Source organism: Micromys minutus (assembly GCF_963924665.1).
Source record: "Micromys minutus genome assembly, chromosome: 33".
Classification (NCBI taxonomy): Eukaryota; Metazoa; Chordata; class Mammalia; order Rodentia; family Muridae; genus Micromys; species Micromys minutus.
Genome location: NC_137968.1, coordinates 1,839,538 through 1,850,745, shown reverse-complemented (window position 1 = coordinate 1,850,745; position 11,208 = coordinate 1,839,538). Strand labels below are relative to the sequence as shown.

Here is an 11,208-nt window from a genome sequence, read left to right as displayed (position 1 = left end):
TTGCTTATAGAAAATACAAGATATAACACTAGAGAACTTAACCATCGCTTTAGATCAGGGAAGTAAAGAAGAAACAGGACTAAACCGAAGCCGCGGTCAGGCAGGCGTTTCTCTGTCTTGGCTGGAAGTTGGTAAACAAGTCATGACTCACTAGAGTGAGATGAGGTGAAAGTAACAAGCCGGCTCCCCTTTGTTTGCACAACAGATTATTAAGATTAATTACATTCTTTCACGGTGCCAAAATAAGTTTACTTTTACCTGTAATCATTAATCATCTTCAAATATTTGAAATACTTTTACCACCTAATGCCCACTTTTAACAATTAAATATTTAGGATCATTTACTGCTATTAATAAGATTATATTTTTGTGTGTATACTTAGAATGCTTGTGAAAATAAGTGAACTTAAAAGCATTTTTCTTAAAGCAAACAAAATACTATTTTCTTGATCAATGTATTAGTTGTAAGTAAAACAATTATTGTAGTCTTTTACCCTGGTTAGCAATAGTTTTACTATTGTTGGTTATAAACCAGAAAAATCTGATTTTATACCATTTATGTCTTTAGCATCCTTTTATCAAGAATGCAAAGCCCGTGTCGATATTAAGAGACCTGATCACAGACGCCATGGAAATCAAAGCCAAGCGGTATGAGGAACAGCAGCGGGAGCTGCAGGAGGAGGAGGAGAACTCGGTGCGTAGTCAGCCTCTGGACGCTGATACTGTGAATCATCCGGGTCACTTTTAAGTCATTTAGCTTCTTAAAATCTTTTGATAGTACTTCCTAATGTGATCCACAAGTGGGGTCCAAGAATTTCTTTTGCTCTGGTTTGTGGCGAGAACCAGCGGTCAGTGGAAGCGTAGCGCTGACTCAGCGGGACTTCATAGGCACTTGCACCTTGAAGGTTTGTCTCGTTTTCTAGATACCTGGGTGGGCGGTGGGGTGGTCCCTTGCCTTGCCTTTCTTTTCTTTATATCTGGTTTGATTCCCCGTGTGCATTCTGGCCTGAGTAATAACCGTGCTATTTGAGAGCAGCACTGAACGCCTCTTGCGCCTTTGCGGGAGCAGAGTTACTAGAGTTGTGCGTCCTACCGTAAAGGACTATGGACGTGGTTGCTCTGGGGCCAGGATTTTCTTGCTTCTTATGGCTTTTCTTCTGGAAAGCTTCCGTTCTGAACGTGTTAAAGGGTACTTCAGGAAGCCGCGCTCACCTGCCCTCTGCCTCTAAATATTTTTGCTAGCCTTCGGTTTCTGTCCAGATGTCTCTTGTTTCCTCATTGTGCATGGCTCTGTCCTTGTCTATGTCTTTACGGTTTTGAGGTATTTCAGAGAAGGTCCAGTGTAAATCCACATGTTGCCTTTTTAACCCCAGAGGTGGGAGAAGGCAGGGCAGTGACCCAGATCAGCATGGCCAAGTTAACGGAAGCCAGCTTTCTGTTCATGTGCTTGCACAGGCCCCGTCCACTAGGTCGTCACTGGACGTGAGGAAGACGAGGCCTGTTAGCTCAGAAGGAGGGGATTTCCTAGTGGGATTTGGCGGCAAAATAGATGGATTACAGGAGCCGAGCATAAGCAGGACAAGTCCGTCCCCTGAAGAAAAGACATTGTCACAAGGTGGGCATCACAAGGGAGCCACAGCAAGGTCGTCATGGTGGTCATAGGAACAAAGACACGGTTGCCATTCCTGGAACAGGCAGCACAGAACCATTGTAGTTAAGGTTACTTTGAGCATAAACAGGAATGAAGTTTACCTTTACCTAAGATAGGGCAGGCTGGCTCTTCAGCTCCTGACATTCTAATGAATGTGCCTGCCAGCTATCTATCTATCTATCTATTTATTTATTAGCTATTTTAAGTTTTAAGTAGTAAACTTATAATATGATGATATTTAACAGCTCTCTATCAATAAATCTATAGAAAACTTTATTTATTTCAATAGTTAAAACTTTTTTGAGTAGCTTTTGTGGAAGCCCTCTGTTCAACCAGAGGCCACCCTAGCCACCAGGTTGGCTTCCTGCCATGGACCATCCCTACTTGGTGCCTACCCAGCCTACTCCCAGTTGTCACCATATCCCAGCCCCCAGTTCTAGTGGATCATCCCCAGCTGGACTGAAACTATCAAAATTTCAAAGAAGACCTAACACCAATACTCTTCAAACTATTCCACAAAATAGAAACAGAAGAAACACTACCCAATTTGTTCTTCAAAGCCACAATTAGGCTTATACCTAAACCACACAAAGACCCAACAAAGAAAGGGAACTTTAGACTGATTTCCTTCATGAATATCAGTGCAAAAACACTCAATAAAATTCTTGCAAACCAAATCTACGACCACATCAAAACAATCATTTACCATGATCAAGTAGGTTTCATCCCAGGGATGCAGACATGGTACAATATACGGAAATCCATCAACTTAACCCACTGTATAAACAAACAAACAAACAAAAAAAAACACATATTCATCTCAATGGATGCAGAGAAAACATTTGACAACATTCAACACCCCTTTATGGTAATAGTCATGGAAAGTCAAGGCCCATTACTAAACATAGTAAAAGCAATATACACCAAACCAGTAGCAAACATCAAATGAACTGGTGATAAACTTGAAGTAATCCCAGCAAAATCAGGGACTAGACAAGGCTGCCCACTCTCCCCCTACCTATTCATTATAGTACCGGAAGTCCTAGCCAGAGCAACTAGACAACAAAAGGAGGTCAAAAGGATACATATTGGAAAGGAAGAAGTAAAAATATCACTATTTGCAGATGACATGATTGTATACTTAAGTGACCCTAAAAATTCCACCAGAGAACTTCTACATCTGATAAACAACTTCAGCAAAATGGCTGGATATAAAATTAACTCAAACAAATCAGTAGCCTTCCTCTACTCAAAAGATAAACAGGCTGAGAAAGAAATTAGAGAATCGACACCCTTCACAATAGTCACAAAGAATATAAAATACCTTGGTGTGACTAACCAGGCAAGTAAAAGATCTGCATGACAAGAACTTCAAGACTCTGAAGAAAGAAATTGAAGGTCTCAGAAGATGGAAAGATCTCCCATGCTCATGGATTGACAGGATCAATATAGTAAATATGGCCACCTTCCCGGCTCAACTAGAGGCCACTCCATCCAGAAGACCAGAGAGGAAACAGAAACAAAGGGGGAAAACCCCATCTAACAAAGACAAACTCAGAATCGGCACCTAGACCTACAACCACCCCAAATCCAGGTGCCTAGATGGCAGTGTAAGAGCACGATCCCCAGAAACAGGGCCATGCCACCGCCAGAACGTAGCTGTCCTACTACAGCAGCGTTCCAACACAGCAGAAGCACAAGAAGATGACCTTGAAACCAACTTTATGAAGATAATAGAGGTCCTTAAAGAAAAAAGTGAACACATCTTTTTAAGAAACCAAAGAAAAACAAATAACAAACTGTAGGGAATGAATAAATCCCTTAAGAAAAGCCAAGAAAAACAAGCAATTGAAGGAAATTATTAAAACTGGTCAAGGCCTGGAAATGGGATCAGAAGCAGTACAGAAAACACAAAAGGGGATTCTGTAAATGGAAGATCTGGGAAGTGAACAGGAACCACAGATACCAGCTTCACTCACAGTACAGGAGCCAGAAGAGACAGATCTCAAGCACTGAAGATACTGTAGAAGAAACGCATGTGTCAGTGAAGGAAAATGTTCAATCTAAACATCCCTCTAGGAAGGCTGGGACGCTATGAAAAGACCTAAATGTAATTGGAATAGGAGAGTCTTCCCAGCTCAAAGGCCCAGAAAGAAGGTTCAACACAATTGTAGAGGAAAATTTCCCTAGCCTAAAGGAGATGCCTATAAAGGTATAAGAGTCTTACAGAACTCCAAATAGATTGGACTAAAAAAAGAAACACAAACCTTGCCTCATAATAATAAGCATACATAACAAAGAATGAATATTAAAAGCTGTAAGAGGGGGAAAAAGCATGTAACATATAAAGGCAGACCTATTAGAGTTATACCTGACCTCGTTGGAAACACTAAAAGCCAGAGGTTCCTATAGATCCTTGGAGACCACAGATACCAGCTGTTCTTTGGAGCAGCTGTCATCTGTGTTGTCTGGAGCCAACTAACCGGGCTCCTAGGGGTTTACAGAGACTGACAGGGAACATGCATGGGTCTGACCTAGATCCTCTGCCTGTGTTACAGTTGTGACATGCTGCGGTCTTGTGGGACTCCCAGCACTGGGTGTAGGGTGTCTCTGACTCTGCCTTCTCGTGGGGACTTCCCCCCTTGATAGGAGGGGCTCTCTACAGTCTTACCGTAACTTGCTATGGCACCTTTGGTTGACATCCTTGCTCTTGCTTTTGAAGGGACGTGGAGCGGATTTGGGGAAGAGGTGCTGGGAAGGGGGACTGGGAGGAGTGGAGGGAGGGAAAACTGGTAGGGACGTAATGTATGAGAGAAGAAAAATTAAAAACAGCAACACATAAAACAGTGGGTTTGAGTACCCATGAGTTAGTAACAGTTTCCTTTATTCTGCCAGGTGATAAATTAAAGTTACCCAAAAAAAGAAGGTAAACCTGTGGCATTAGAAAAACAGTTAGACAAACATGGCAGAAAGCAAGTAGGTAATTTATACCAAGATTTTGGTGTTGACAGTAGAGACCTGATGCTGTCTTTGGGTGGCAGTTCTCTTACAAAACACCGGGTTCTGTTGTCCAGCAGTGATATCTTAGCTTGTCCCGAACCCCCGCCAGTCAGTAATGTGAGTAACGTAGCCTCTGTATTTGTGGAGTCAAGGTTGTTGTTCTGCAACTCTTATGTGAGTGACGCTTACCTTGTTTCCTTTGGCTCCTGAGAGTTGTGGATTCTTAGGTTTGTTACTTTGGGGAGAGGGGGGTCATTGGCTGAGACTTACTGAGGCAAGGTGCCAAAGATTGGCTTTAGGATACGGCGGAGAGTTTGGATGGATGTTTTGTGTCCCATCTGTTTTCAGTGATGACTTCCTTCATGACCCCTTCTTTTAATATTTCAAAGATGAAAGGCGTTTTCATCCTGGGGCAGATCCGTGTGGCCAGCTTTTGTGTTACATTAACTTTTACTCAGAGCACCTGTGCTCCCAGGCACCTTACGCTTCTAGTCCAGATGCTTTCTCTCAGCCCTTCTCTGATCATGGGGCTGATAGCACCTAGTGCAACTTTGACATTTGATCATTGGAACTTCTTGTAAAGGTAAATATTGAAGTAAAAATTTGCTACTTTTAAATTTGTAGAACTTTGGAATGCATCGTAGGGAGCTGCTTTAAGAGATGCGTATGTTTTATATTCATATATGCCAACTGTGGCTCTTACTTTTTCATCCTGTGTGAATGGAGTTTTCCGAGAATGTATGAGAAATAACAAAGTACTTTTCCAAATTTAATTTTCTTCTGTATAGCTCAGCTTACTATCGTTGAAGTCCATCAGTTTTCAATGTGGCTTTTAGAACATACAGTATTTGAGAACCAGAAAAGAGTTAAAGCTGTACCCACCTGTGAATGTGTACTTACTCTTTCTCTGTGTTATTCTGGAAAGGTATGGGCTGTGAGGATTGTGCCTCATGAGAAGGATTCACGAGTTTTTATTGACATCTCACACATTTATGTAATGACTTGTAGTCATTGTCACAGCCTAGTCAGCTTCCTCATCTCTGTCTCCCATTGGGTCCCTTCCTATGAGACCCGCCTACTGTCAGGTCTTTCTGTGTGTGGTCTGCTGAGTTCACTTATTACCTCCCTGAGGCCGGGTCATTCGGGTAGTTATCTGTAGCTGCACAGCTGAATAAAGAGACGCCTCCCTCAATAACACTCGTTGCTGGTCGACCTTTGGGAAGATGAAGCACTCATGGTCTCTGTCTGTGCAAATACCCATGGCTTCGGGCAGTGTCTGTGCAGTGGTGGTGCTGTTGGTGTGCAGTTCCCAGCCTTGCCTCCTACATGATTTCGCCTTCTCTTCCATGCTGTTTCCTGAGCTTCAGAGGGTGTGCTGTAGCTTTCCCAGTTGCTGCTGAGCTCTCAGAGTCCCTTTGGTTAAGGCTGAGTTTCTGCAGTAACTACTACCTGCTTTAGGAAGACGTCTCTGATGAAGAACTAGTCTGTGGGTATAAAAACGTGAATACTTAGAGTGCACTTTGACAGCATGACTGTTTATCAAAACACAAATAGTAGGTCAACCCCGAGAGCCTTTGACCTGCTTAGTGAGAGGCCCCCGAGCCGGCTTCCAGAGGCAGGCATTAGCTCTCTCCCACAGACTGCTTTGTAGCTAAGACTGTCAAAGACCTTTGTAGAGCATTAAGGCTGGCCGTGTGGGAAGCTTCCCTCAGCTCCGACTTGACGTCTGCCTGCCGTGGGACCGTGGCAGTACTCTCTTTAGCAATGTGGTCAGGTTCTGGCGGAAACAGAGGGCAATAGAGTTATTAGAGGTGCTAAAATTATTGTACAATTTTTTAATTAATCAAACTACAAACAGATTTTGTTACTGTTTATTTAATTTTACTTTTTACTTAGTTACTTTACAGTCTGCTCAGTGCCCCCCACCTGCCACCAGTCACCTCCCTCACGAAGTTCTTCCTCCGTTCTCCCCTTTTTCCTCTCAGTGGGTGGGGCCCCCTGAGTATCTCCCCATCCTGATACTTATTTCTACTAAGCAACTTTCTCTTCCGCTGAGGCCAGACAAGGCAGCCAAGCCAGTAGAACATATCCCATGTGTAGGCAACAGCTTTGGGGATAACCCTATTCCAGTTGTTCAGGACCCACAGAAAGACCAAGCTACACATCGGCTTTGTACTGGCTGGTTTTGTGTCAACTTGACACAAGCTGGAGTTATCACAGAGAAAGGAGCCTCCCTTGAGGAAATGCCTCCATGAGATCCAGCTGTAAGGCATTTTCTCAGCTAGTGATCAAGGGGGGAGGGCCCAGCCCATTGTGGGTGGAGCCATCCCTGGCCCAGCCCATTGTGGGTGGAGCCATCCCTGGCCCAGCCCATTGTGGGTGGAGCCATTCCTGGGCTGGTAGACCTGGGTTCTATAAGAAAGCAGGCTGAGCAAGCCACGGGAAACAAGACAGTTAGTGACATCCCTCCATGGCCTCTGCATCAGCTCCTGCTTCCTGACCTGCTTGGGTTCCAGTCCTGACTTCCTTTGGTGATGAACAGCAATGTGGAAGTGTAAGCTGAATAAACCCTTTCCTCCCCAACTTGCTTCTTGGTCATGATATTTGTACAGGAATAGAAACCCTGACTAAGATAGGCTCCTTTATCATTTGTATAAAGGAGGGCTACTGATTTGTTTGATTTAATTTTATATCCACCCACTTTGTTGAAGCCATTTATCAACTATACGAGTTCTCTGGTATAATTTTGGGGATCGATTATGTATAGTATCATGTCATCCATGAATAGTGATACCTTTTGACCTCCTTTTGTTGTCTAACTGCTCTGGCTAGAACTTCACGTACTATATTGAATACGTAGGGAGAGAGCAGGCAGCCTTGTCTAGTCCCTGATTGTAGTGGAATTCCTTCAAGTTTCTCTCCATTTAGTTTGATGTTGGCTATTGGTTTGCTCTGTATTGTCTTTATTGTGTTTAGATGTGTGCCCTGAATGTCTGATCTTTCCAAAACTTTAAACATGAAGGAGTGTTGGATTTTGTCTGGGACTTTTTCAGCATCTAATGGTGATTGTGTAATTTTTTAGAGTTTGTATATATAGTGTATTACTTTGGTAGATTTTTATATATCGAACCATCTCTGCAACCTGGGATTAAAGTGGATGATGTTTTTGATGTGTTCTTGGATTCGGTTTGTGAGAATTTTGTTGAGTATTTTTTGCCTGTCTTCGTAATAGAATTGGTGGGAAGTTCTCCTTCTTTGTTTGGTCTTTGTATCATTAGGTGTCAGGGCGACTGTGGCCTCATAGAATGAGTTGGGCCCTGTTTTATGGGCTAGTTTCAGGAGTATTAGCTCTACTTTGAACGGCTGGTAGAATTCTGCACTAAAACCATCTCACCCTGGGCTTCCATTTCTTTAGGGGTTGGTTATAAGACTCTTTAAATAGTTTACCTGATCCTGATTTAACTTTTGTAAGGGGTATCTGTCTAGAAAGTCATCCATTTTATTCAGATTTTCCAATTTTGTAGAGTACAGGCTCTTGAAGTAAGACCTAATGATTCTTTGAATTTCCTTAGTTTGTGTTGTTATATGATATATGGTAAATTTTAAAGAAGGTTCCATGAGGTAAAGAGAAGAAGGTGTATTCTGTGTTTGGATGGAAGGTTCCATAGATGGCTGTTAGCTCCATTCAGTTCAGAACCTCTGTTAGTTTCATTATTTCTTTGGTTTCTTTCTGGATGTCCTGTAATTTGTGAGAGTGTGGTGTTGAAGTCTCCCACTATTAATGTGTGGTGTTTGATTAAATGTGTGATTTAAGCTTTAGCAATTTTTTTCTTACAAATAAGGATACCCTTGTGTTTGGGAAATAGATGTTCAGAATTGAGATAATCATTTTGGTAGATTTATACTTTCATTAAGCGTCCTTCTTTGTCTCTTTTGTTTAATTTTGGTTGAAACCTTGCTTCTTGGGTCTGTTTGCTTGAACATTTTTTTTTTAGCCCTTTATTCTGAGGTAATGTCTACCTTTGATGCTGAGGTGTGTTTCTTGTATGCAGCAGAATGATGGATCCTCTTTTCACATCCGTCCTGTTAGCCTGTGTCTTTTTATTGGGGAATTGAGTCCATTGATTTTGAAAGATATTACTGGCCATGGGGAATATTATTGATTATATTAATTGAGATAGGAAAATTTGCCAACTGTGGGTGGCACCATTCCCTGGTAAGAGGATTCAGGACCGTGTAAGAGATAGCAACCATGATTGTATTAGCCCTCTTCTCTGTGTCATGGTCGCAGATACGGTGTGAGCACCTGTCCTTTCTGTTTTTACCAGTACTCTGACATCTTAATTACTGAAACTGTAAAACTAGGCAGTGTTATCTTTCTTATCCAGTACATGAGAGCTGGTTCTTCTAGGTCTTTTGCCTTTCTATATGTGATTTACTAACACTTTGTATACAATTACATATTAAACTCTTACAATTTTTACTGAGTTGAAATTAAATGTTTATGTTGTTATAAGGAAACGACTTCCTGCTGGGTATGGTGAGATATGCCTGTAATCTCAGCAGCTGAGGCAGAGGCATGTGTGGTGGTCTGGATAACAATGATGCCCATAGACTCATAGATTTGAGTGCTTGGTCACCAGGGAGTGACAGTATCTGGAGGTGTGGCCTTGCTGAAGTAGATGTGCCCTTGTTGGAGGAAGTCTGCCACCGTGGGTGGGCTTTGGAGTTTCACAGGGTCAGGTCATTCTCAGTGTCACCCTCTTCCTGCTGCCTGCTGATGCAGATGCTCCTCCAACACCATGTCTCCTGTGTACCGCCATTGCTTCCCACCGTGATGACAGTCACAAAACCTCTGAACATATAAGACAACTCCAGTTAAATGTTTTTCTTCGTAATAGTTGCCGTAATCATGATGTCTCTTAACAGCAATAAAGCCTGATTAAAACGGAAGTGGATTATGAGTTGAAAGCCAGCCTGTTTAGCAAATTCTAGACTGCCTTGGACTGTCTAGCAAGACCCTGCCTCAAAAACAAAACAAAATAAGCAAAGCACAAAAAGTAGAAATAATTACATCATAACAATATTTACTTTCCTACTCATCAACATGGAACGACTCAGTTGCTTAGATCTTTCTTGCACCAGTGCATCCATATCCTCTGCATGTTTTTATTTATGTTATTTCCAAATCTGATCTTTTCGATTTCTCGTATTATTGAAACTTTTAATCTCCAGTTTGAATTCTCTGTTAGTACCGCTGCAGAAAGCAGTTGAGTTTTATGTGGTGCCCCGTGATTCATGATTCACGTCCTTTCTGTGCACATTGACTTCGGGGTTTGTAATGAGGCTTCTGAGATCTAATGAGCACATGTGTCATCTGTGAATGGTTTTATTTCTTCCGATACGAGTATGTAACTAGTTTATTCTCACTTTCTGACTCTGTGTCTGTATGATTCCATGTGTGCTTTCCTCTTCTAGAGTTGTATCTTTTCTCCACTTGTAAGTACTGGTATAGAAGAGAGATAAGGCAGCCCGCAGCCTGTGAGCAGGCAGGCAGGTAGGTAGTGGTCCTGCTGCAGTAGCAGCTGGAGGTTTGCTGGGTGTGTGAGGAACAGGATTGTCTCCATTATTTTATGCACAGAGCTCTTCACAAAACTCCCGTTCCATTTCCTCCTGACTTGTCACATTGCCGCACGCTCTGGGCCTTTCCTCCTGAGGGAAAATCTGTGGCCGTCTCTTGACTATCCAGCATGCTTTATACAAAAGCCAGAACCTCTGTCCTTTACTTTGACTACAGTTTGACACCGTAGCTGAAGCACTCTGTGCGCCTTTCTGGGTAATTCACGGCTTTAGTGTGTATTTAATTTCAAGTATTGATGGCTCATCCAAGTCATTTATATAGTGGCAGATGATTGTACATGTATGTGTTGGTGCAAAATATGTCAAGAAAGCTCTTAAGCAGACATGCTTTCTACAGTTGGTAGTGAATACAGGGATGGCTCCAAGTGTTAAAGAAAGCCAGAGGGCCTTTATTTCTACTCTCACCTATGTCTTAGCCATGGTTTCCTCTAAACATTGTTTTCTCCTTTGACTTCATTCCACTGGCCACCTGATGCCGCATGTCCCCACGGCACTTACCTACAGCTCTTTGTGGACATCTGCCTCACTGTAGCTGTATATTTCTAACTCCGTGAAGGACAAAAGGGTGTGTGTTTCAGCATCACTGGTGCAGTGTTAACTATGTATATAAACACTTTATAATAACTTTACTTGCATTTTACTCCTTATTTAGAATAGTTCTACAAAGTGATCATTACCACAGAATGTATGGGTTCAACATCCCTAATGAAAAGAATCTGAGTTCTATGAGGTGTTCCAAAATTGAAATTTTGAGTATTGGCATATGCCACACAGTAGAAAATTTCATACCTGGGTTGGAGTAAGCATGTGGATACATGTGGAGTAAGCATGTGGAGTGTAATATTGTATGGAATTACATAGAGATAAGTTCCATGTTTAGATCTGATTCTCCTAAAATATCAAATATCTAGATAAAT

The 11,208-nt window shown here is 42.1% G+C and overlaps 1 protein-coding gene across 3 annotated transcripts in view; it reads left to right on the top strand.

Moving 5' to 3' along the window:
* The window catches only part of STK3 (serine/threonine kinase 3), a 194,667-nt gene that overhangs the window by 114,953 nt on the left and 68,506 nt on the right, over positions 1 to 11,208 (top strand). For all 3 annotated transcript variants that reach the window (XM_080909334.1, XM_080909333.1, XM_080909332.1), the window contains one exon: positions 569 to 694. In XM_080909334.1, the coding sequence (XP_080765460.1) occupies positions 569 to 694 (126 nt within the window). The remainder of the gene's footprint in view (positions 1 to 568; positions 695 to 11,208) is intronic.